The sequence below is a fragment of the Electrophorus electricus genome, chromosome 13 (assembly GCF_041902795.1).
Source record: "Electrophorus electricus isolate QZ-2024a chromosome 13, ASM4190279v1, whole genome shotgun sequence".
Taxonomy (NCBI): domain Eukaryota; kingdom Metazoa; phylum Chordata; class Actinopteri; order Gymnotiformes; family Gymnotidae; genus Electrophorus; species Electrophorus electricus.
Genome location: NC_137509.1, coordinates 12400891 through 12428689, shown reverse-complemented (window position 1 = coordinate 12428689; position 27799 = coordinate 12400891). Strand labels below are relative to the sequence as shown.

Here is a 27799-nt window from a genome sequence, read left to right as displayed (position 1 = left end):
TTCACAGAACTTTCGGCAAAGACCAGGACGTGATCCTGTAGGCACCAATTCGCCACCCGATTTGGCCCTGCCGTGCCTGTGTGGGCTAACGTAGGATGCCAAACCTCCCAGTCAGGCCTGCAGTAACCCTCATCTCCCAGCTGGGCCTCTCACTGGCTGGCCTGTTGCTGTGGCGATATGGCTCCACTATGCCCCTCAAGTTCCCCTCACTGTTTTTCTGGCCGGGACAACTGTGGTTTTGGGCTGCGCTCCAGTTGGCCACCCGCAGCGAAAGCTGGCCCGGGCTCAGCGAGGGGAACGGAGGTGTGATGAGGACACCTGGCCCACCGTCTCTGTGGACTCAGGAGGGTGCAAAAACGAAGGCACCTTTCGCTGCATGTTAGACTCACTTCTGGTCGGAAGACAGAGAAAAGACAGCCACGGATGGAAGGACTTTTTCTGGAGTCAGGTGACACCAATAAATGTTTGCAGTATGAAGTCTGCAAAATGCGGCATGAAGGAAAATACATTTACACTAATAAAGTCTGTGTGTATGAACACACGGGAAACAGCAATATAATGTTTTCAGCGTAAAAGTCGCATAAATTTACTTGCTTATGGTCAGCTTTTGTTCTCACATTATTTACTAGCTAAATGAACCTGATCTCAGACCTCCAACCTCACCACAAAAGCCATTCATTATTTTCCCATGTTCTTAATTGATCAAGGTGTGACCACAGAAAATATGTCATTGTGACCCATCAAGTACAGCGGTGAAGCTTGTCCACTCCAACCATCTCCATGGTGATAGATTAGCATAATTAAATTGCAAAGGATGCTTATGAGGTGACACAAATCCGTGGATCAAAGCGATAAGCATTAGCGGCCTTGTGGAAGGTGTTATCAGGAAGCAGCAAAGCTGTTATCCTTTTTAATTTAGATGATGATTTAAATCCCCCAGGATGAACTGCTCATCAACAAGAAGTGGCACATTGTGTCCGACCCCCAGCCAAACACACACAAAAGTGCTACCAAGCTAAAATAGTCTTGTGGTTTCCCAAATAACTTTTGAATCTGTTTGTATTTGTAGTTGGTGTTTTAGCTATTGCTCACGTTTGCCCACCATAAACAAAGAGCCCACACTGTTTGCGCGGATTCTCTCCGAAGTCAGTCAGAACTCCGAACTCAGCTTCAGACAGAGGTAACAGGATTAGGCATGTGCCATCCAAACGTACACAAACTGTGGGAAAGTATCCCAACACGGGAGACCCAAGCTTTCTGAGCTGAGGATCGTTTCTGTTCTGACGTTTTCCGATCCTTGTTTACACGGGATTAAATGACGTGGGGACCCTCGTCTGACAGAGAGGAGAGACACCGGCGAATGCTGCTCTGGTGGTGCACTCCTTTGTCATGGACCCCTCTCTTTCCCCTCTGCCCTGCCGCCAGAATGCCCACGATATGTCCCACCACCACTGTTTACTGAGTCATTCTCCGAGCGGGAAATGATCATTGCAAGAAGTGGAGGCTTTACACATTATGCAAGTGCTGCTTCATGACTTTTGGAGGGGTACGCACATCTTATTAAAGCTGTGCCGCTCGCCTTCTAATCTATTTCCTGGATTTCGGAAGTTTCAGCAATCCAGGGATTAGAAGGTTTTCTCTCCCCTCGTCACCCGCCCCTCCGTTCGCAGCTTCGTCCTCTGTCCTGTGCTTGTTCGCGTCTGCGTTTTTGGCCATAGTTCCACTGCTCGTCTGCGTGTTTGGGATTTAGGAGGCTCAGATTGTAAACAGTACGAAGTACAACAGTCCCTAGAGTATATAAAAGCAATTAAAATATTTAGCACTGGCTGTCTGGACTAAAAGCTCTTCTAGGCGGTGAGTCCCCGCAGAAACTTTTATTTAGTCTAAGATTAAGTTTAATCCCCATGTGGAAAACCAGTTTGTGTTTTAGCGTTTCCGAAACACTATCGGAGCATTTCTTTTTAAATTTAGTCTCATATTTGCGAGGCTAAAGTTAACAGAGCTACATCTCTCACTTGAGGATACGGGGACATAGCTCCGCGCAGCGCAGCGCCGGTCGCGTTCACGCCAGCGCCCGTGCATGACCTGCCCGGCTACGCGCCATCCGGCCCCTTCTAGCTCTTGGGTCACGTATGTTGGTTCACGCTCCCTCGCCAAAGGCGCCTGTCTGGGCTCGAGTTTCTGATGCTGCACCCTCCTTTTCTGTTCTCTTCAGCAAAGCCTCATCCCGCCCAGTTCAATTTCACCCTTTGACTGAGATGGGAGCTCTAGCAACCCACATGCTAATAATATCCAGTGGGGGGTGGGGGGGTGGGGGGTGGAGGACTGTTTGTTTCAGTGGACCCGAAATGGCATGCTTCTGAAGAGAAACAATGTTAGAATTGACCCAAAGCTTTCCAGGGCTTTCACAGAATGCTCTACTGCTGTTGGGATGCAAACACAACTGTGCTAGCACTGATAATAGGTTCTTAAAATATGGCAATGAATATTTTCAGATTTTAGGTTCAGGGGTTGTTTAAGACCTAATGTAGTTTAATGTCATGCTGAAACTGCATTGTTGTTATGTTTGGGAAACAAATGTTATGGGCTAATGCATGCAGAAAGTGGGTTTTTATGATGAGACAGCTGAACAATGGGGGCCTGGAATGTGTCAAAGGTCATCACATCCTGGCTGGTCATTTTATTTTAAACTGCCAGTATATGCATGCAAGCATGTGCATGTACGTGATGGTGTGTGTGATTGCGTGTGTGTGTGTGTGTGTGTGTGTGTGTGAGTGTGTGTGTGAGTGTGTGTGTGTGCATATATCTGCACTGGAAATGCTTTATACTGTCTCTGATTAGTAATCCCTACAAAACACAGACACACCACCACCACCCCCACAACACTAAAGCATAGCAAAGCAGAATAATGTCATCCATCATATACTGCCATACTACATCAATGGTTTCAGCCAATGGAACGACGCTTTTGATCCTGATACAATTATAAAGGTGAGTTCATAGGCAATATACTCAATACTGAGTATATTCATACTCCTATAGAAATGATTACACACTCACACACACACACACACACACACACACACACACACACACACACACACACATTTGGTATTCATAATCCCAAACAGTTTGTATATATGGATGTGTGTGTGTGTGTGTGTGCGTGCGCGCGTGCGCGTTCGCTCACACTCACACGTGCGTCATGTTTTTATGTATTTTGCGTGTGTCAAGCCAGGCTTCTTCCCCAGCTCTGGGAGGTTTCATGCCGCTGTCATGAGGTCAGGGAATTCAAAACATTATTTCAACCCAGCCCCAAGGCCCGAGGCAGCCGTCCTCTGTCATGTTTGACCTGCGTTTGTAACTTGTTTTGCCCTGTTGTTTTGAGAGAGCTTATGCAGATCTGCGGGATGCAGGATGTGCAACTGCCGCCATGGTAGTGAAACTGAGAGGCCGGTAGATTATCCTCGTGTTTTGTCGAATCTTGTGGCTAAGCTATTGAGCTACTGAGCAGCTAATTCAGCGGCAGATCTAGGGGAAAAACAGAACGCAAATGTGGCATGTTTGACTCCACTGCTCACATACAGTACAAGCACAGTGGGCATTGATTTTAAGTGAATACACTATTACATAAATGCTCTATAAATTAGCATGAACTAAACCGAGTGATGCTCATTACAATGCAACAATAATTAGCCCAAAGCATTGTTCTCGTAGAATGATAATGAGCCTTTTTAATTCCGTGGCTATTCCAACGCGGCAAACAGAGTTCTACCAGGACTCCGCGTCTGAATGAAACCCTTATGTTGCTGTGGATTTTGCCGGACATCCTACAACCCCTCCAGGTGCTACTTGGCTCTCCCGCAACCCCCGCACACACAGACCCACCAAACAGAAAGAGAGAGGATATTTTTTAAAAAAAAAGAAAAAAGAAAAAAAAAAACAACAGATTTGGTCCTAAACATTACCTATTAGCGTACAAAACTCAGGTTTGGCTAGAAGGGAAGGGGCAGAACATCCATTAGCAAAGCCCTCCCATCATTTTAACCTCTGCTTGCATGTGTTTCTAAGCACTTTGGATGCAATGTTAATGTAGTGTTAATGTAATGTTAATTCAGTATTAATGTAATGTTAATTTGTGTAGCTTCACTAATATTCTAAAGCCTTGATATATCGTCACCAACATGGGCAAGGAATTTTGTCCAGTAAGTGAATGTGAACGTAAATAAATCATGCATACAACTTAAAAACAAACAAAAAACAATATTCATAAATCTATAAAAAACACATTTGGTTTATTTGATACCTAGATTTGTCTGGAATCAAACCTTAAACCATACATTCAAACAAACAAACAAACAATTGTGTGGCCACAATAGCTTATTACTGCTGCATCTGCCTCTCCTGTAGGCAGCTTTGATCAGCAGATTTAAATCTATACTATGGCTGTATTGCTGGCCCCCTTTTCTCTGTGCAGCACCTTGCCTGGCTGACACTCTCCTGCCGACGTTTGTTGTAGGTATTGACGTCGGCCTGCCCCTTTGTGCCTTGCTCATTATGTCTCTTTATTGCTACTTTATCAATGAGGCCATGGCCCATTCATATGCCAGTCACAGCAAGCCTCTCTGGATTACTAAGCAGAACACTGACCTTCCACCCGGCCCACACGAATACACGCCTACCCTCCTTCAGACTCACACACACACACACACACACACACACACACACACACACAGACACACACACACACACTCTCTCACTCACTCTTCCATGCACACAAGCATTTTTATCCACCGCTCCCTCTTACAAATGGTCTTTTAGGGGTGCCTTGCGGCACTCTTACTTAATCAACCGGCCCCGCATGGAGCGATACAAGCCACCGAGTCGTGTGCCCGGGTTGCTACGGCACTCGTGGGCTCCTTCCTCTTGGCAGGGCCCACACTGGAGGGTGGAGGCTCTCAGAGGTCACTCGCATGCCACAGGCTACAAAGAAAAGCCAGTGATCCACGCTGTTCTGCGGAATGTGCCGGACTAACGGCCAGCACGCTTCATATCCGAGCTGAACTTCCCAGAATGGGCTGCGCTGGCTCCGTAATGAACTGGTTTAAATTCTAGGTAGTGCAGGTGGGTAATGAGCTGCACTAATAAATATATTGTTGGGAAGGTAATATTTGACTCTGCCTGAGAGGCAGCTCGTGCATATTAAGACCCGGAGTCAAAAAATGCAACAAGCAATGGACGTGAAATTCGGGCAACGTTTCTGCGAAATTAGGGCTGCCTGAAATTTCACTTGGGAGAGATTCCAAAGGAGGATATAGTTAATTGGTAATCACATACCTCATATAGAGCCATAATGAATGTATAAATGACTTTGATATGTCATTAAGGGTTAAGTGTGAAGTCATTTACACCAGGAGCTGCTTTCAGCTTATGATCAACACATCCATGTGGGTCCTCCAAACCCCCCAATGTTAACTTTGACCAAAGCTTGAGCATGTAAGACCAAGGAGATGATCCTCTGTCTCCCTGGTAATTACACAGAGTGCACTGAAGTCTCTGATCTGTCTGAAAGTGTGGCTGTTAACACATCAGAGGGTATTGCTGAAATCTCTATGTGTGTGTGTGTGTGTGTGTTTTGTTTTGGGGGGTAGCCCACAGTAGAAGGATATCACACCCAAGGTGTCGGCTCAAAATGACGTCCAGCAGCTGATGCCTTTGTGAGGGTGGTCTTTGGCAGATGGATCTTTCAACCTCGCTCTCCTCTCCTTCACTCCATCTTTGGGTTCCTGTCTCTCTCTCCACCCCCCACCCCCTCTCAGTCTCCTGTGTGAGATCCTCTTGGGGCAGCAGATTGGGAAATGTCCCGTTTGTCAAATGGCACTGAAGAGTAGCTTTGGACTGCTGCGTAGGAGTTGTGGTTCTGTTTTAAGAGGCTTAAGATGGCGGTGGGCTAAAGCCTGTTGTTATTAGCGAGAACTCATCCGTGTGTGCCTGTATTTTATATAATACACTTGAGCTGATCCTATAAGCATCCACCCTTCCTCATCAGACCATCGTCAACATGCCAGATAGATCAGCTAGCTTTGGATTATGAGTGTTTTCCATAACCACTACCAGTGTAGTTGTTATATTCTGATGCAGTCGATCATGTTACCAGGCTTATGTGTCTGTTTCACTGAGTCTCTGCTTCCTATAGATTATATATTGTGTGACTGCACTGCCTTGTCCTGTGTCTGCATATCTTTAGCCTGCTCATGGCTGTGCAGTTTCATGTCATTGCAAATGCACGTCGGAGCTCAGCTCTAAACAATCACCAACGAGTGGAAGTGTCATTACTCTTTTAGCTAACATGGATGTGACATTTTCCTCCTTGCCAGAGGGAAAAATTTGTGCACATTCCTAGGCATCTATTGTGCGTGTAGCCTCTGTAAAGGGGCCTGCGTTGCTCACCTGGGCTCCGAGGTGCGATATTGTTCATATGAAGCATGCAGAGCGCTATGTATTGATTGCATGCTACACACTGGTGTTTGCGCTCTGAGCTTTGTGCCTGCAGGGCCAATTCCCTGTGTCTAGTTTATCTGGACCGGTGCGTGTGCGAGCGAGCAGGGTGTGTGTGTGTGTGTGTGTGTGTGTGTGTGTGTCAGGTGGTTTGGGGGAGATGGGGGTGGCAGGTAGTGGACTGGAAGAGCAGCAGACGTAAACCGTGCTTGACGCTGGCTGCTCATGTGGAAGAAGTGAGCGAGGGAGCACGTGCGTGCGCTGCCTCAGATCTGCCTTTCATCGTGTACACACACACCGGTAAGGGGAAACCAGGTGGATGCTCGGTGGAGAGTTGGGGTTTGGGGGATGGTTAGGGGAGTGTGTGTTTGTGGTTTGGCCGGGGGCGGGGGGGTCAGCGATGTAGGTTTGGTTGACTATTCACTACAACTTGGCCTCTGGGTGTAATTCCCTCAAAGTGCTAAAGAATTCACAGAAGCCATGCATTGAAACTACTTCATAATGTTGCAGCTTAGGAGAATTCATTTTGCTCTGATCATTGAGGAGTGGTGCCCTCCTAGAGCTTGAAATGTCAGCAACTCGCATTATGTTCTGAGAGGCTGAAGCCGTAGAAGGAAAAAAAGACAATATGAAAGAAAACAGACTGTTCTTTAGACAAAGAGAGAAAAAAACAAGCTTGTTAGAACACTGTACTCAATTTGCTAGAGTAAGGGATAACTTTATTGCAAGCAACGGTGTTGGGACGAGACGGTATGGTAATTTGCATGTCAGAACAGTGCATTTAATAGGAGCTGTAAATGAGGTTATTCAATATTGGACAAGTCCACAAATCTGGTTTCCGAGCAATCTCGCATGAAAAACCATGCGCGACTTAAAATAGCCGGTGGAGAGCCAATCATAAAGCTTTATTTTGAGAATGTAATTTTCTCGAGCCTCGCCAGTAATTAACCTCGCTACAAAAAAGGTATTGGAAGCACGGTAGCCGCGACTGCAGCTATACGGCGCGAATAGAGCGACCACAGTGCATGATAGGCCGAGCGGGGGAAGGTACAGGAGAAAAAGGAGACGGAGAGGGGAGAAAAAAAGACCGGATTCAACTTTATCTGCGAGCGTAGGGGAGTCTTTTCTTTTCGCGCTCTCTCTCTGGCGCGCGTGTTTCTATTTAAAACTGCTACTTCTTTAGCTTGTGCTGAATTGGGGTTTTGTTCACGGTTAATTCAGCGCCCGCTCATTGGAGGCCTCCTCCGTGCCACTGGGATCGGTTACAATGATGACGGTCAAACACCGTGGCATATAATTGACTGTAGCCGCCTTGTTTTCCAAAGTGACAACAATGGAGACAAAAAAACAAAACAAAACAAAAAAAACAGTGTTTGGTGGAATGCTGGACTTCAACGCTCAGGCTGCTTGGGGCGGTTCTGGGAGACAAGAAAACCCTCTTGCACACAGGATCTTCTCTCTGGTTTACCAAATCTTAGTAATAATGAATAACGATAATTATTCCGTCACATAATCATCACAATTAAAGCACTGTGAGAACTTGAAATAACGTTTTTGCCTCTGACTTTCTCCGCTGGAGAGGAGCTGAAGTTGAAGATGTTAGCATGCGAGGTGAGGTGTGTCGAGGTGTGGGCTGAGGTTGATGTTAAGTAATGCAGGCAAAATGTCAGGACGGGAGACGAGCGAGTGGCTAGCCTTTAGCCCAGCTGGCACATTCATATAGTGCTTATTATAAACACAGAGTTATTTATAAAGGCTAGCATGTGTCACTACCTCCTGATGTGCTATCACACTCTCTGTTTTGACCTGCTGGTTCTTACATCTCTGACTTGTTTACTTGCCAGTCCAAATTGAGGGCAAACTGAGGGCAAGTGTTAACGTACGTAGTCCTTGCTGGGTCCCGCATACCACTAACCACATACAAACACAGACAAACAGCCATGTGCAAGTGGACACACATACCCATCATGCTCTGCGGTAGAGAATTGTTCTCTCGTTCTCGCACTTCCCAATCTGCTGTGCTCTCTCTCCCTCTCTCTCTCTCTCCTCTCTCTCTCTCTCTCTCTCTCTCTCTCTCTCTCTCTCTCTCTCTCACACACACACACACACAAGCACCTGTTTAGCTGACTACTTGAGCGTCTCCCCCTCTCTTCTTCCCCGCCACAATCTCATATGTCTCTTTTTCGTTCTCCCTGGCTGACTCCTTAATTGTCTTCTGTCATTACTATATATTCACCTTGTCAACACCTTTATCCAATGCATTTTGATATGACAATGGAAACAACAACGGCTTATTGGTCCACCGTGACACTGTCCTCTACATGCTAAACAAATGTCTCCCCGTTCAACTCTACCTATGCAGTGCTACTTTAACATCACTGCTGGCATCCATGCATGTGCACCATGTATGTCTCTGATGCCAGGGGAGTTCAGGATGCACAGTCCAATGGAGAAACGTGTTTGGAGCTGTCCCAGTGGTCTAGGTCGCAGTGCTGACAAGCGGGATTAGTCAAAGGGCAGGGGACGGAATGTTGCCATTCAGCGAATGAGGCAATGTGACTGAGCCCCGCTCTGAAAATCATCCAATAAAACTGCTGTAACCGCCCGCCACCAACAGTCCTATAAATAGATATAGGAATGTGCATGGAAGTTCTTAAGAAGGCAAGTTCCCTCTTTTAGGGAGATACTACTTCTAATAAAAGGGGGAAGTTGTCATCGGCCGTAAAGCAACAGGGATTCATTCGTGCTTGTCTGCTGATGTGTGGCTATCGGACACCCTGGGTTTTTTTTAATCTCTTTCCTGTGAAGGTCTCTCATAGGTGATCTTTTTTGTGTGTGCTGAAGTCAAAGTAGCTGCAGAAGGAGCATGCTAATATCGCATCGTGCGATGCTACCATCTTTTCAGAAATGAGTGTGATTCATGCTCCATAGCCGAGTGACTTGGAGAAAAAGAGTGTGTTCAGTGGTTCCTGAGTCATACACCACTACTGCTCTCTTTCCCTGAGGAGAATTGGACTGCCCTGTCTGCAAGCAGAAAGCCTGTGCAAGGTATCGGTACACAAATGTTGCCATTAATTAGCACTTCTGGCAGGCCAGTGAGCACGTTCGACCCGAAACACAAACTATATAAACGCACGGAACAGACGTCTAGGGTTAAACCCCAAGATTACTGCGCTTCATTCTCGTAAAACCTATATTTAGATGCTCTACGTTCACTCCCCCTTCATTGTGCAATTCGCTCGTTTTGCCAAATCACACCTTACACTTTCTGCAACCCGAGGGCTCACTGTGCCTTAATTGCATCAGTTTATAGAGTGTACGTTCAGCCAGGGTCACACCGCTCCCGCCTATTTTTTTATAACATTTTTTTTTTTTTTAATGCGGCTCAAAGCTGCCAGGCTCCATCTATATAGGATGGGAATCTGTTCGCCACCATTTCGAGACACTGGCACAGAATGAGAGGCCAGCTGGCTGTCACGTGATTGCCAAGAACCTGGCAGAGCTTGGCCGGTCACACACCGCGCCTGCACGTGCATTTGCACGGCCAGACACCGACGTGTAGATCGCGTCGGTCTTTCTCTTGCATTTCCACCGTGTACCGAACACGCACTCATCACTCTTACGGACTTGTAGATACCTTTAGGTTCACCTCGCGCGGCCGCCCGCACGACAGGCTAATCACAGAGATCCCGTGATAACAGGACGATCGATGGACCTCGACGAATGCGTATTCTTTCGATTTATTATTGAAAAGTCATGCAAATTGAGAACTCAACCTATTAAATCGATGTCAGCACCATAGGCCGATGCTGCACTGACGTTAAGATAAGAGTCCGCCCCCATTGCGTGAATAAAAGCCACGGTGGCATGGTCGGACTCGCAAGATTGCTCTTTCTCACCTTTTTCTGTCTTGTTCCCATCTCTGCTTTAGAAGTGTCTTCCGTAGTGACTTTGCTGGCCTAGCAATTCCTTGTCACATTCAAATTAACTTGTATTTTAAATGGACAATTAACTTCAGATTTTAGTTTAGCACTTTATAGAGTTCAGCGTCTAGTCTTCCATGATGCTGCCTTTGGAGGAGAGCTTAGTATCTTCAGACTTCTTCTTTTGCTCTGTTTGGATCACTTCTGTCTTTTTTAAAGTTTCTTTTTAAAGGTCAAAGTCTATTTATGGTGTTTATGGCCTAGGAAAATACCCACCAACTGCATGCTGTCATCTAAAACTTTACATAATGTATGTCTTAAAATCTGGACAAAGTACACCCAGAGGGGGATTAATGTATAATCCCACGTCATTAAAAACCTAATCTGTTTTCCTCAAGTACACTGTTCTTCAGTCCTTTGCATTATGAATGATTTGCAAAATCGTCATTGTCCTGCATGGTAGACCATTACGTGTAAGTTGTTTAATTCACCCACCGCAAACTAATTGCCAGCATCCTTAAGGGGAGTAATAAAAATGCTATTACATTAAATACCTGTGTCATTAACCTAACTGGGTTAATATGGCAATCAGCAGGACATAATAAACAAAAGAAGTGGTGCCTGCTCCACGCAGGGCCAATTAAAAATGTGCCGTCATTAATTACGTATGCCTTCGTCACAGCAAGAGTTTGGTTCTCATTGGCACTAAGAGTTTTGCCTTCTCCAATGTCTGCACTTTCTTTGATTTGTTTTGGGGGTTTTTTTGGGGGGGGGGGGGCAGATTATGGAGAAAAGACATATAAAATTATTAATAAACTGTTATTGAATTATTACAGTCATCTGTATCTTATATTCCTTCATGAAAATATGTCATTTTGGTTAAAAAAAAAAGTCTAGGATGTATGAATGAAATCAGTCTAGTTCATTTGGAAGATGCTGTGTAGTTACTCACACGATTACGCGATTAACATCACATGCATATCATATGTGTGTCCTCCCCCAAATGAAATTGTATAAAATAGTTCAATTCCATCAGATGGATGTATGCTGTGTCTATGGACAACCACACTGTCATGGACACCCAAGGAGTCTGTTGTATCATTGACATGCCATAAACGAAGACGTGGAGCCCAGTGGAAGTGCACAGTGTGCACTGAAGACCGTTTTCACACTAGACTCATGGGACTGGCTATACTGTGTGCACATAGGACAGGGATTGCAACAGGCTAGCCTTATACATAACAAATAATATCTGTATTACCCAATACTTTTTCAAGAATTGGAGCAAAGGATTCGGACTCTTTAGTGCCTAAAACTCGAGGTTCGATAAGCCCAGTGTAGCTCGAGGTACCCAGGCAAGCTCCAACCGCATGGCATTCTCTTTGTCTTCTTTCTTATTGACTTGTAGCCAATTAAATCTCAACCTGACATATTCAGCGGCCCCCTTCATTGGCATTTTCTCAAGGTGAGTTCATCGGACCCTGAGGCACAACCATGGCGTGGACGGGAGAGTGAACTGTAAATGATACAATGCTTCCCCAGGAGGAACACGCGACAATGGCAGCGTTACGGTAATACTCCTGTGTCCCCTCGCAGCCAGTGTGCCTTTGAAAGGGCCCCTCACGGCTGTCTACAGAAATACCTGCGCGTGTCGTAGCTGAAGTCCCTAGGTCAAGAAAACCATAAAGGAAAACGCATGATGTTACACATTAACCACGCGGTAGACAAGCTCAGATTGGGTTCCTCGGATCTTCAGAGTGGCTCTAGACCCGAGTAACAGATTTTAGTCATAGCGCTGATCTGATTGAGGCACTGGACCAGCCCTGTCAGAGGGGAGTGAAAGCAGGGCAGAGTTTAGGGACAGGAAAGTGCTAAGAAGCCTGCAGGCAAGCACCACGTGTCACGTGAGATTCTGAGTCCACTGAAGAGGAACGTGGCATGACAGATACTGGGAAAGATACAAAATATCTGGCCATTTAAAAATAGCAAGCATCCAGGGAAAAATGCCCCCATGCAAGGTATTTCTTTTTCCACGCTGGTGAGAAATGGCAGCACCGTTTTCCATATGCATGGAGGAAGGAATTTAATGTCCCCCAGAGAATCTGTGAGCTGCCTTTAACTTCACCTTTAAAGGCAGGCACCTTGAATGAGTAATGGGGTGAAATACATGTAGCATTCTGGCTTAACATACTAATACATAATAAATATGCCCAGGAATGAACAAGTGATATGTGACAAGTGAAATGGGTTGTTTTCTGTTGCAGAGCTTCCAGAAAATTGTAAGAAGCTATGACCTAGTTAGTCTCTCCGTACCATGTATGCGTACACAAGGTATATCTTTTTTCTTTGTTAGTTTCTCTCCCTGGCTGGCTATCTCTCCTTCTCTTTCTCTCTCTGCCTGGCTCTCCTCCTATTAAGCGCACGCGCACACATGTTCAAGAGAAGCTCAAAACCCTGATCTGATTGTGGTCTGATTCAAGCAGTAAACCTCTCTCTTCCCCGCTCCACCCTCCCCCCCCACCGTCTGCCAGTCTCCTGTCCTGTTGAGAACGATACACTCGCTATACAGCGCCCCCTCACCCCCACCCCTTTCCGATCTCCCCTTTCTTCTCTCCATCCCCGCCCCCGCCTCCGTCTGTCTCGGGCGGATCGAGAGGCGGAGGGTCTGGCGACAGGATGGCCATCGAAATGGTCGTGATGAGCAATGACCGGGCTGTCTCCGTGAGCCATCGGGCATGCCGTTATGACCCTCCGGCCCCGAGTCGAAGAGTGTCCGCACATCCGCCGCGACGGCGGGAGCCCGCGGCAAATTAGACTGCTCTTGGGGGTTATCTGCCCTGCACGGCGCTGACCACCCACCCTCTGTGCTGTCGGCCGGGTTCTTGCAGGCTTCAGTCGAGTGGATGCTTGCGTTCTTCTGCTTATTCCAGTACTCGGAGGAAAAGCCGGCATGGCTGTTTAAACAGACGTCCGGCACGGTGGTGCTTGTGCCGTGGATTTGTTATTGTAATTGGATCAGACAGTAAACTATGTCAAACACGGCATCTGTCTAAGGTGACCAGTCATCCACCTGGTTTACAATATCACTTGTATTAAGTCGTTAGCCCGCCATGATCTTACACCCCTTTCTTGAATATTCAGTTTTTCTTTTGTTATTTGCTGAATCTGTCTCATTCCATACCTGTCCGAGGCCTTGGATAATGCTTTGTTGTTGTGTGAGATATATTAGCAAGCACCAAGACTTCAGTAAAAACGTGGGTAAATCAGTAAGTTGGCAATTAAGAACACTCAATGAGTTACTGCATGAAAGAGTGTCATTTAGTATGTAAATCAGCGCATAAGTAAGTGACCAGGAGTATAAGTGAATTAGAATGGAAATAGATGAAGAGGTAAATGAATAAAAATGTTATGTAAGTGAGTTTGTATGTAAATGGATGCATAAGAGAGTTTGGGAGCAAGTCAATAAATAGCTTAGTATGTAAATAAATGAATAAATACATGACTTAAAGGAAATGAGTGTGATTTTTGAGGGAGAAAGAAAAAGGAGAGAGTGGATAAGGCAAGTGAACAAATGGTGTCAAATTAAACTTCTAAATGGTTAAAAACACACACACACACACACACACACACACACACACACACACACACACACACACACACTAGCAAGGGCTCTCCATCTAACTTTTATTAGCCTTGCAAAAAAATTGCTTGGGTGGTGTTTGGACTCATGGGTCACCGTTCCTATCCACAAAAATAAATACATAAAAGGCAAAGCAGCCATTATTAATTGCAAGACTTTCGATGTGTTTCTTAGCTGCAGATGGACCGGTCAGCCCGCCCAGGTCCCGGCTCCCATTTCCGCTGCTTCTCTGGCTCCGTGTCGCCTGCGTTATCTCTGCCCTACCTGGATCATTTTCCCTCATGTCCAGATGATGTGCCAATTACTGCCCAATTACATGCGTCATGTGGATGTGAGCGGCTGTCGGCGGCCTGATAAATCCAGTTTACCACGGCGACGAGCCTCCCGGGCGGCCGCAGCGAGGCCACAAGGGAAGGCGGCGGGAGGACAGACCCGGGGCGAGGAGCCGAGCGAGGGGTAGCCGAGGGCCTGTTCTGAATGCGGCCCCCGGGGCGTGACACTGCTGGCAGGGCTGGGGGCTGTCTGGGAGCGCATTAGGAGTGGATGCGGGCGATGCTGCATATGTGTTTATATACAGGCAAATGCGTTCCACGCGGTGGCACAGGATGGGTTAGAGAGCATCTGCTGTAATGCCTCCATGGAAAAGCAAAGCTAAGTTCTTTATTAGTGTCAAGATACACTGATAGGATTCGTAGCACCAGCAGAAGTATTGTGGGCTGTAGCGTCTCATGGGGGACTTTTGAGGTCACCAACTCTATTCCATCCAAACCCCTTTTAACAGCGCAGACATCGGATAAGCTTTGATATTACCACGCACCGAGGCTTTTTCTCCTCTTGCAGCATTAACTGCTAGCATCTGAGAACCAACCAACCATCCCCACCTTAATTACACTGGTGTTGTGGTGCTGACACTTTGCTGCATGGCTAACTGAGAGGCCATCTAGGCTTCCACACTTGATTGTACACGGTTTAAATGGAGAGAGACATCAGCTATAGACTTCATGACTCAGGACTTTAGGAGCTAGCCAGGAGAGCATTCATTAGCTTGGCCACAGGAGCTGCCTCCAAGAGATCAGATCTCAGCTGAGGACACCACCGAGCCTCCTCATGCAAATGATTCTTGTGGTCGACCCAAGAGGGCCATAAACGATAAGTAGCCACAGGCCCCCAATTGTATTGCTTAAACAAATTCTGGTCTGGTTTGAGGGGTTTTTTTTTCTCCCTCCTCTGAACAGTCACTAGGCAGTGAATCAGATCGCAGTTATTCATGTTGCATGTTGAGATTTCTCATAGCAGAATAGTTCATAAAAATTTCTGTGAAAAATGCTACATGCTCTCCGTGCGAGGCGATATTCACTTCGGCCTTAGTTGAGGGTTTGCTTATGCTTTAAAGCAAGGAGGAGGGAACAGATATTACTCATGTTACTGTAAATGAACGCGCAGCACAGCCAGTGGTGGGTAAGATGCACATCATAAGCAAGGAGAGCTGGAAATGCAGGGTATGGGGTCAGCAGAAACTCGGGGCATTGATAGTAAGAATGGGCGAGGAGTCACGGAGGGGCAGAATCGGGTTTGGACAGTGGAGTTTGGTGTGTATTTGGTGTGGGTATTTGCATGGGACATCTGCTTCTCTGATTATCCGTTGTTAGGTGTTCCTGTCTTTGCTAACACTGTAAAGTCGTTGACTTCTCCTTTTTGCCTTCTGTTTATTGCTGTCTTGTCGAGCATCACTATCTTTGTGATCTGCCCAGTATCTGATTTCACTGCTCTCATTCACTTAGTCTCCATTATTCCCCCTCTCTCTCTCTCTCTCTCTCTCTCTCTCTCTCTCTCTCTCTCTCTCTGCCCGTCTCCCTAACTGTGAATGTGTGCGCGCGCGTGCGCGCGCGTGCGTGTCTCCTTGTAACTGTAAGGAGCCTCAGTGGAATGAACTGTGTTGTCTCTTCCCAGTTGCCCCAACAGAAGTCAGCGTGTGGGGGGTGGGGGGTGGGGGGGTGGAGAGAGAGAAAGTTCCACTGTAAGGGGAAAAAAAGATGATGATACACTGTTTTTTATGATGCCGTAAGGATATTTAGCCTCACCGTTCCACCGTGTATGCAGGCCAGCCACAGAAATGCATCTTGCATTTAATTTCTTTTTTCCCTCAGCCGCTCACGTTTTCTCAAAATAATTAGGCCGGTCATGGGCAGTGCACAGCTTTTTGATAACGTTTCGTGAATGTTCCACCTACTGTGCCTTAGCCGACAACCTCGCCCCTCCGTCAGCTGCCACCCGCCGCCACCACCTCATGATATGATTTTAACATAGAATTGCAGCTAGCACACCATTCAAATAGTGACCTAATTCTTCTCTGGCATGCACACACTGCTGAGGGAGCGAGAGAGACGAACTCATCTTCTCACACAAAGGGACTTCTAGTTCTAATCATGCCACAGTTTCATAAGAGCAGCTGCTAATAATGCACGTTCCACGTTCCTCGGTTTAATGAAGCTAACGCTTTTGATGATTTGGTCGTGTGGCCTCGTCCGGTTCGGCTGTCACCTCCGCAGGAGGACCGAAAACCGTCCGTTAACGCGCTTTTTTCGATTTCGCGCCGGAATCTAACCTCCCCACGGCTTTCGTGCGCGTATGTCATTCAAGACTCAAGGAAAGTTGCCCGACCGCTGAATCCTTTTCCTGACGGATTCACGTTGTTGGCAGTGCATCTTTTATGACTAGTGATTCTAACTCACCTTAATGACAGCCTCAGACAGGGGTAGCTTTTTTTCTCCCACACATCACTGCAGCGTGAGGCGATGTCCTTCTCTCTTACGTGACTGGGGAGGAGAATCGAAGCTTCCACCGAGCGAGGCCTCTTCACAAAGCAACGCAGGCTCTCCCCACTGAGCCCGTGAGCCCCCCCTCCCCCCCATCCCCATCCCAAAGTCATTTCCCATTGTTGACATACCTCTGTTTCACGCCATCGTTATTTCCGATTTCATAGTCGAGCCCTGGCTAGCGTCTCCCACCCGAGGTACGACATTCACTGCAGTAATACGCGCCGGACTCTGCAAGGTGGCAATCAGCCACACTCCAAACTCTCTGTGTAATGGCTGACTTCGTCAATAGAAAGGCTATTGTTCTGCCAGAGAGGGGCTGAATGCCTTGCTTTCATTCTCCTCTGGAGATGACTTCCTTTCAGAAGTGTGGGCTTTGATTTGCTGTAATTGTCGTCAGCTTTATTTGTGGACTTAAGACGGTATCCTGTGCGCTAAGGTGGAAACGCATTTTGTGGGAAGAATATTTTGGTCTCTCTCATTATTTTATAAGTAGCTTTCATCTTTTTTTTCCCTTTTGGTTTTTTTGTTTGTTTGTTAGGTTTTTTTTGTGATTTTGGTTTTGCAAGGGATATGTAAAGCTCTCCGAGAGTGGTAGAAAGCTTTACAGATGTTGGATTTGAGCAGGACTTGAGCACAACAGAACAGTATTGCACTTTGGTATAGCGTTCCTGTCACTTTTACATATGAGTTATAAAGTGCATCACATGGACACTGGTGAGACTTCCTATTTCATAACAGATGTACGTATCACCCAGTCGTTCTCTCTTTTCCAACATAGTCTGTGGTTTTAGTGGAAACACACTGTGGCAACAGGCCTGTACCGAAGGGCTTTTGGTATGTTAGCTGTATACTTACTTGGACCGGCACCCTACGATTCCAACACGATCCTCATATGTTTTCTAGAGTAGCGCAATGACAGAATGCCTGAGAATATCAGTGTGTCTTGCAGGCTGAACGAGCACTGCTTCGATGTGTGGATAATCATATCCGATGGATAGTTGTAGTCTGTTCCAGAATGTCTAAACCATCGGCTCACCCTATCTTAGTTAAACTGTAATATGTAACTCAAACACACAAGATTACAAAATGCATAGATGCCACATTGAAGGAATCATAGACACTCTTTCCCTGTGTCTTGGAACCATGGGTCCCCCCAACACAAATGGTGGGATACGGCCCACAAAAGGAAAGAGTCAGCTTAGCAAACATGAGCACAGATGCCTTTAAACTGCGAGGTAAGCTCCACAGGCTTTGCCCCAGATCTGCCTCCAAGCCCATGTTAATAAATGTTTTACTGGGCTGGTGTCTCAAAGCCTTCAGTGCACATGGCTTATCAGTGCATTTCTATGGGCAAGTAACCTTATCTAAAAGAATTATACGTGTGCTATCTTTACTGGCTAGTAAAGGGGGAAAAAATGCATGGTCTACTTCCAGTATGCAATTATGTGGTCATATCTGAATTAACTGAGATCTTATCGTCGTTTTAAATAAGACATACACTCAAATTGCTGTATTTTTGGATTACTGTGCACTGCTGAGATTTATGGCATCATGATTTATCAGGCCCGGAATATGGGCCAGAATGATATATCTTGTGATTCTGTTGATTTTAAGCTATTTGAGTGCATTCTTGCTTTGCCAAATCAGTGTACAATCCTTATACGTGTGCTTATTGAGTACACACTACATACTGGTCTTGCTCTGTCTAGAACAGACCAAATCTACTTTCGTTACATCTGCCAGCAAGGAGACAAGCAAACCCAATCAAGAGCCATTTGAAAGGAAATCGCAACAGACAAACTATTTTTAGCCTACGTTTTCTTAATTAGCATGACGAGTGCAATCAGATAAGGTATGTAAGTTTGCGAGTGTGTGCGTGTGATTTTTGTGTGTGTGTGTGTGTGTGTGTGTGTGTGTGTGTGTGTGTGTGTGTGTGTGCAACCATCCGTTTCCGACCCTTCTGCTTTAGCCTGCACTCGTAACACTGGTGGGCTGCAGATTCATTTCTTTTACCCTGATATTGTATTTACTCGATCATGCACGAGTTACCCAATATCCGAAAATCATCGTGACCGCCCGTGACACTTGTTTGAGGAACTGCTATTGTCGCTGCAAATGCTTTGGCCACCATAACTCCATAATTGACTTATTATGAAATAGATCCTGCTTATCTGTGCCCATGCCTTTGTGCATTACATGCACTTGTTACTCTTTGGTGTCCCACGTGCGTTTTCGTTATTTTATAGTAGACTAATCATGAAATACCTCTGGTCGGTCCGCGAATATTATTAGTTATTTTCCTTTAGACGCATTAAGAAAGGAGTTGGTTTATTGTCCCTTTAAAAGTCCACATGATATTCCTACCGATGGCAGTATTAACTGACTTGGCAAATGAAGAGTTCTTCGTGAATAGCCCGTAATGGTGGGCTGCATTTCCGAAGTTGTTGGTAGTCAGCGGTAGACTATTACCTTATGCTGTGTTTGGACTGTCTACAGACGGTTTGTTTGTGTTTTCTGTGCTCGTGTTTCATATACATGCAATGTTGACACTGTACACCTTGTCACCTGCTGCTTCTTGCCGTTTGTGTGCAAAAAAAATAGCCATCGAAAACGGATACAACTAATCTCGCAGTGGCGACGATTTTCCATCGCAGGCAAATCGGCTTTGATAACTGACTCCAAACCCAAAGAAGGGGCTTGAATAAGCGCTCTGCGCTCGGACGGCAAATCTATAAGGCTGTATATAGATAACGTAAATGAGAAGATTGTCTCTATTACTCATTCACTACCTGTCAAGCTGCACACGGAAATAAGACAGAAGACTTCTGGCTCCGTTGAGGTCGGAACGAGCCCACTTTCCGTCCTCACCCGTGGGACCCGAGCAAAAACGACTCGGGATCACGATGTTACCGAACGCCTACCGACGCGGTTCTCTCAGCCGGTGCATTATTTATTTATTTATTTATTTCCCGAGCATGTTTAGAAATTTGCGATAGATTGTCTTAGTAATATAGCCTACAGCAACTGTTTACCTCGCTGAACGAAAGCAATTAAGGATTAAGAGCTTTTCTTAAGCAGCGCCAATGTAGTAATTACACTGATACGGCCTCGGTGTAGTTGCACTGCGATCTATAGTCTCCGTAGCTAAAGCGAGACCGTTATGTTGGAACAGAGACAACATGCCCACTTTAAATATCATCCCGCTTGTTTTAAACCAAACCGATCTCAGATGGAGCATAACAATACAGTGGCCTGCTTTTTCCCCCCACTTCCAATCAAACTCCACTCCGCGGTGTGAAATCTGGCGTTGCAAATTGGGGGAGACGTCCGATATTAAAGCACGCGGTTAGGACCGAGCGCCTTTATAGTCGGTGGAAGGTTTACTATGCGCGCGCCAGCCCCCGCCCGCTGTGCGGTCGGTACGTCATTGGCGAGTAGCGGCTAAGGGGAGTCACTCCCCTGCCTTACTTTTAATAGCTTTGTCATGTGATGGAAAGCGGTTGTAAGACAGGTGCCCTCGGTTCATTCTCAGTGAGGGGGCACTTCCCTGCACGAGAGCGATCTGGGACGGTTTGGATTTGCTCCTTTTTCCCCCTGATTTTCTTTTTTTTGGTTTTTTCGTGCCGTCATTCAGCGGCTGGATGGCGTGGGACAGGTGCAACCAGGATCCGGTGTGGAGAGAGCTAGAGGTGAGAATTATTGTGAAACTCGGTTATCCGCATCGGAACTCCGTTTTTGGGGGAAAGGCGGATCGCGTAGTGCATTCGGCACCGGTCCGATTGCTTAAAATGCCACTTTCCGTTATGTGAAGTCGCCGCCGCTATCCGGTAACCTGGGCGAAGGATACGGGAGCTCCAGATGCACAGGAATATACCAGGTCGTGAGAGAAAAGCTATGTTTTTTCAGCAGAAATGCTGGTGTGTGTGTCCCCCCCCCCCCCTGTCTGGTATGTATTTTTTTATCCGATGGTAGCCTGTGCTTTTGCAAGCAGGGCAGGAGTTGAGCGGCGCCGGTCTACTTAGGACGTCTTGTCGTCGGAAATTGTGTTTACATGCCAGTGGAAGTCTTTCCAGTCCCGGAGACGATGAGACAGGTATCTGCACGAGTCAGAGCTTAGAGACGCTGGCGATGTGGTGGGATTACTGATATGTATCCGCGTCAGGTATTGGACATTGCAACTTTTTGTCGGTTTTTTAGATTTTAATGGACTAGAGAGGTGAATACCTTACTTTAACTGTAGAGTGAGCATTTGGCTACATTGTCTGATGGCAAAGAGAGACTTTCAGACATCATATCGCGGCTCATCGTCGATGAGGAGAACTGGTTAAGATTTGCTTGGATACAAGTAGGCTTCAAAGGAATAAAATGCGTTGCACAATTTGTTCTGACATCTATTATCTTGCCAGCGTTGTAAATAAAGGAAAGTGTTGTATTTTAATCGCATATAAGTCATGTAATTTAATATAAACTACACCTCAGCCTCGAGTTTACGTTATTTTGCTGTTGTGTTTTTAATGATCGGAACTTAAATGATGGGCTTATTCCTGAACCATTTTGCCAGTCGCCTTTCTTCCAGCGCTTGAGTGAAATGGTGAGATTACACTTTCTGATCGCACCGCTTTATTTCTAATGGGAATTACTGATAGTGAGCTGGTGTCATTTGGCCAGCGCCAGACCTACTTGGTTGCTTAATATGTATGTATGTATGTATGTATGTATGTATGTATGTATGTATGTAACCTATGTATGTCTTTCTTTTATTTGTACATTTATCTACCTTCTTTGGCTCGCTTGTTCATTTATTCATTTGCTTACTGGACCAGTATAAATATGCACGATTGAAGTAATATGTAAGACTTCAATTATTCATAATGGAGATGGCTCAAGGCTGAGGTTCGATATCGATTTTCTTAGCCTATGTATAGTCTTCGAATCTTACATTACTTGCGTTGCTGCTTTTTTGAGCGCAGTGTGTTTAATATTTCAAAACGTCTTGTCATAGGAGCATAAACCCAACACAGAACACTCGACGAATCGTTCCTCACTGCTAGTCCTATAGTTCTCCTCACCTTAGTATGGACGTCCTTGCAGGTGCTTTTCTTTATACCCACCATAGGACAACATCGCAGTAGCGCTTCATCTTATCTCTGTTTCTGTCTCTGTCTCTCTCTCTCTCTCTCTCTCTCTCTCTCTCTCTCTCTCTCTCTCTCTCTCTCTCTCAGAGAAATATTCTGTTAACCAATACCCGAAGAAGTCGAGGGAGAACGAAAGACCTTTTAGTTTTTGAAGGATCTCTTTTAGATCTGCATAATCGTTTTAATCTGCTTAAGCGGAGGTTTGAATCGGTGCTCCGCGGTAGCGCTCCCGTAATGAATCTGTGTGGATTTGCTAACTGCAAACGGATTTTTCTGTATGGTAAATAAAAGCCATGTCATGTAAGGCACGGCGTTATAGTAATAATCAAGCGTGGCACACTGGTGCGGGGTCCACCAGCGTGTTCGTTTCTTCTGCGCCTTGGTAACGTGCCCGGGGGCCTTGTGCACGCCCCGAGACGAACTCAGCACTCGTGGGCAAGCGTCTACCTTCAAGAAGCTCTTATAGATTGACTCCCCGCCCCCCTCAGCCATCTCTCTCTCTCTCTCTCTCTCTCTCTCTCTCTCTCTCTCTCTCTCTCTCACACACACACACACACACACACACACACACACACACACACTGGCACGCGCGCGCAAATATGTGCAGAAAAGATCAAGCTTGCAGAAGTAGCTCGTGTCACTGGGAAAGGAAGAAAAAAACGGAGAGACTGGGAATCTAGAAACGACCAGTCGAGCAAGGGTGACTACAATACCGCAGCTCGAGCGTTGCGATTATAACCAGCCTGCTTGGTTCACTTTTTTGAGTTGCAAACACAACCTGATTTGGACGCATTTTTCTATGTTATGATTATGCATCCATAACGCTATAACGTAGGCCTATATATTGACACGACTCCAGTTCCTGTATAATAATAATAATAATAATAATAATAATAATGATAATAATAATAATATAGTTTTGCAAAAGCATTTTAGTTTGTTTACACAGAAAATGCCACCCATTTGTACACATACAGTGCTATAGAACCTCAGCTAGAACTGAAGCCTGGCAGATTTAAAGTGTGTTGATCCCTGTGTTAGCAGTTCGATGAAGCCTGTAATTTGTGTGCGAGGAGCCACAAAGCAGCTGTCGTGCAGTTGCATACTGAGGCGAGCAGTGAACAGTCAAAATATTAATAGGCAGCTCCATACAGCAGTGAAGTCTTTTTAAAGCAGAAAGAGAAACAAACAAGCAACAACAAAAACACGTTATCCATATGCCTGGGAAGCAATGTGTTGAAAAAAGTCCCAGCATCTCCCTTCTCCATTTGCAGTGTGCTGCCTTGGTTGGGGAAGATCAACCCCTTTGTCCCGATCTGCCTGAACTGGACCTTTCCGAGCTGGACGTCAGTGACCTGGACGCGGATAGCTTTCTGGGTGGACTGAAGTGGTACAGCGACCAATCAGAAATCATTTCCAGCCAGTATGGCAATGAGTCATCCAACCTGTTCGAGGTAAGCAGGGCCATTTTTTTTGCTGTGTACATAGTGGTTTTGAGATGGGGTTTTAAGTTGACTGGATAGGTGCATATTGGATAAGGCCCTTAGTGCATTGTACTGAAGGCCTTGACTGAAACAGTGGGAAAGGAAGCTGAACTCAGTGGAGCATATCATTAGCATGCAGGAGATTCCAGCCCATTGGATTCTCACACCCTAGTTTACGGTGATTAGAGATAATGGAAAGTGCGCTGAATCCTGGATTTTTAAACGCTCTAGTAGTTAATATTGGATAAATTGCTGTGCATGAGCTTTCAAGCGGTAAACATCGCCAAGAACAAAGTAAAATACTCCATGCACACTGTTTTATGAGTTATCAGTGAGATATTGTGATAAGCCGTCAACCTTTGCCATTCCCTTATGGATGCCTTATCAATCCTTAAACTGTTCACATACAGAGGACTTTATGATCAGACCTCTTATGACCTCATTACTACTCGAGGGTTTGTGGTGGAGTGACGCTGTTTTGCTTCTGATTGTGAATGGAGGAAACTGTAGCCATCTCTGAGCGTCATTTGTCGGCTAACACCTCAAGTGATCCGCACAATCATTTGCACGCTGATACCCTCCTTTCATGCCACAGTGGATCCTTTAGAATTAGTGGAGCAACTTGCCGCTGAAAACTCACGGGTGTAGCGGTAGGCGCAGCGGCTAAATCCCACGTGCCGGCCTCTAAACCGGCTGTGCTGACATGTTTCTGAAAGAGGAGGAGGAGGGGCATGAGGAGGAAGGGCTTAGAGTTCTACACTTGTTACTCGACTACAACGTTTCCATCACTCACGCAGAAAGCAAAGTCCAGAGGAAAGGAAACGTGGCAGCTAAAAAAGTACGGTGGAGGCCTGAGCGAACCGGCTAGTTCATTAGGCCTTATCTGTGGAGATAGGGGTCAGGCGGGGGGGGTGGGGGGTGGGGAGGGGGGTGGAAAGGCTTTGATAATGCTGCTCTTCGTCAGTGGAGCTCCTGGCCAAGCAGCAGCATTAGCTGTTTTGCTCAGGCTCGTGAGTGGTCGTGAGAGTCACTGCAGGGCTGGGAACCTGGGCGACTCTGTGGGGCCCCACAGTTCCTGTGACAAGAAAGGGAGTCGTGAAAAGATAAAAAGCCTGCGCGTATGTGTTATGTCTTTCTTGAAAGTAAGTATCAGTGTCAGGGTTCACGAAGTGGTTAGGAATCCATTTTCAGGCACTGCCAGTTGTGTGTGTGTGTGTGTGTGTGTGTGTGTGTGTGTGTGTGTGTGTGTGTGTGTGTGTGTGTGTATGCGTGTACATATGCTTGTGTGTGCATGTCCCTGTGCTGAAGAGAATCATAAGAAAAAAGTATTTCTTGTTCATCTCAATAAAATCAATAAAAGGAATACAACATTGGTTGTGCTTAACCATTTTCCCTTTTGCTTGTGCTTAAAATCAGAGGAATGTGAGTTCATTTAAAATATTAATATTTTCTGCAAACTGTGGTAAAGCGACTTACATGCTCTGATATTCTTAGCTGTTATTAGTGAGTGAGGTAGGCTTCCATTTCCCCAGGCCAGGGCTATCACCAGGCCCCTCAAGCAGTCGCTCACTGTATAGGTGCCTGTGTGTTTCCAGAGCACTCCCAGCACTGGCCTGTGTGGGTCAGTACAGCGACATGTTAATAGACAGGTTAATAAATGGCCCGCTCTTGTGTAAAGTGACTTGGCGAAACTTTATCATTCCTCTCCTTGCTTCCATATGAACTCCTGGCAGTGTTTTTTTAAACCCGCATGACTGCAGTGTAGTTAATAGATGGCCTGCCTAGTCTGCTGATCTCCTACACTCATACTTTCTCACACGTGCTTTCTCACAGACTCTCTCTATCTCTCTTTCTGTCTCTCTCTCTCAAACCTCTCCCCCTTTCCTCTCTTCCTCCACCTCACACAACAACCACACCGTGTCCCATTATTGCAGGGCGGCGCGGGGCAGTCTGGCAGGTAGATGAGGCAGGGATATGGCAGAGCAGACCGGTGCAGCCTAGCGATTGTGTGTGACATGACAGCTGATGCCCTTCAGTGCCAGCTCAGCCCCCCGGTTATCAGGGCCGTCTGGGGCCAGAATGTTCCCGGGGGGGGGCGCCACTGGCCCCCTGCTCAGTTCCAGGGAGGGTTCTCTCAGGCAGGGCTGGGCTGTCACTGCTGGTGACTCTACCGGGATAGGACTGGAGGCAAGTTAGCACCACTCATGTTGCATATGCTCTGCACATTTACATTGATGTCAAATGTTATATCATGGCACCGTGTCAATGTTGATGTTACAACATGTCAAACAGATTTCATGTGCTGTGTATTTTCAGACAGTACTTCAACAGTCAGGTTTTACTGTGTCGTCTCAAGCAGCCTATTTTAATTATACCTCTGTAGTTATTCACCAAATATTGATAGATACGTTGTGGATAGAGTGGGGAGGAGGTTGAATACATTCCCAATGCTAAATGCGTAGTACTCGCAGAAACTTTTTTGCTCTCCTGGAATTAGTTATAAGTCTAGTAATGCGATAGTCACTTACTTACAGAGCTACAAAAGTCTTTAGTATAAGGATTGGTTACAAAAGTGGCACTCACACTTTTCTTTGGTTCAACATGCATGCGGTTCAAAACCGTCAGCTAAATGAACAAAAAACAGTGGCTAATGTGTAAAGGGACAGTAACCAAGCAGCAAAATTTCACAGGAATGAAAGAATCTGCACTTCAGCAAGGGAGCGGGTTTGATGATTAACCTGGGAGTGGGGGTGGGGGGGGGGTGAAGCTGTTTGCATCGACTCGTCTTTGACATGAATGGAGAACGTCAGTATTCTGACCAGTCACCAGCACAGATCCTGACCCCGCAGGCCATCAGAGCAGGCCTCCCTGACGCTGGGAGCCCGGGGCGTAACAAGAGCCCTTGTCTATTTATACCTCCTCAAATATAGACCATTTCATTAATTTCATTCACAAGCTAAAACATGCCAGCAATTGTGCTTGCACCCGGCTCAGCTGCGTGCCAGATTGGCACGCTGCAACCGAACCGCGCCGTCTGGCCTAGAAGCGCTCCCGAGAATCAGATCAAGGCAGAGAAGCGCCCCCTTATCGCGCGCCTTCACGGGGGAGCCGCCTGCCCACCGCCCTCGTGTGCCTGTCGGCTGTAACCTGGCACGAAGGCACCTGGATAGCCCTTGCCTACCGACTCCAAGCTGAAGTACGTCCTCTGTGGGCAATGCGTGGAATGGAACACTCTCCCAGTTCCAAGAGGTCACGGCAGCCACTTGACACCTAGTCAAAAAAACAACAACAAAAAAGTCATCCCCTCATGCCCACAGACTGCGCTCCTGTATTAGGTCATCCCAGGAGGACCTATTTCCACACGCAAATGTACTGCCAGAGACTTTGTGGAATTATGACTTGTACACAATGTAAAAAGTCCTGCCTTTTGAGTGAGCAAGGCTGGTGTCAGTTGATGGAGATTTTGACCACACATCAAGCTGTCACCCAGCACGTGGGGGCGGCACACCCAAAGGGAGCAGAAAGGGAGTGTGTGGGTGCGCATGTGTTTGTGCTTGTGTGTGTGTGTGTGTGCTTGTGTGTGTAAGCACCCTTGCAAATTAGTTTTTGAAGTAAAAGAGACTGCAACATATCACATAGCACACATGCACACTCCCCTGGACAGTAGACTTCCTGCTTGTCTACTAATTCATTGATCTATCACATAGACACATCTGCCCAGTCATACATCAAACAATGGACGGAGCAGGGGATCGATTGATTATTCCATGGCTATGCTGCATTCCAGGATCAACAAGCACCCCCCCCCACACACACACACACACGTGTTACCAGTGACTGCTGATGGCTGATGGCTTTGCATGTTTAATTTGCAAATTTATGCTGACATTTGAAGGCACAGCACTACTTCGGCTGCTGCAGTTCAGCTGGGCCGAACACATTATCATATTGTGCTGTATAATATGATGTCCTCAAGTGAACACTTATGGAACACACACACACAAACACACACACGCACGCACACACACGCACACACTCGCATGCACGCACTCACACACACACACACACACACACACACGCACCCTGCTCTCTTCTGCATTTCTAAGTGGCTCAGAGTCAGCCCACTCAGATACACTGCTAGCATTTGGGTAAATCGCTATATAGTTTGGTTATGTTTAACAGTGTCTGAAGTGACTGTCATTTCTTTTTCTTGAGGGGGGGATTTGTTTACAGTGCAGTGTCATCTCACCTCCAAAGAAGCTGTTGCCAGCAGCTCTGCTTTGATCCTGGTGTTTTCTTC

The 27799-nt window shown here is 46.3% G+C and overlaps 1 protein-coding gene across 6 annotated transcripts in view; it reads left to right on the top strand.

Annotated features, from left to right (window-relative positions):
* Positions 1-20371: 20371 nt before the first annotated feature.
* The window catches only part of ppargc1a (peroxisome proliferator-activated receptor gamma, coactivator 1 alpha), a 38117-nt gene continuing 30689 nt past the window's right edge, over positions 20372-27799 (top strand). For 3 of the 6 annotated variants that reach the window (XM_081694413.1, XM_035519711.2, XM_081694412.1), the window contains exons 1-2: positions 20372-20569; positions 23290-23469. In XM_081694413.1, the coding sequence (XP_081550539.1) occupies positions 20522-20569; positions 23290-23469 (228 nt within the window). In that variant the 5' untranslated portion in view covers positions 20372-20521. Of the gene's footprint in view, positions 20570-23289; positions 23470-25494; positions 25687-27799 lie in introns of those variants that run through there. The other 3 variants (XM_081694419.1, XM_081694416.1, XM_027015052.3) reach the window with 2 other exon arrangements.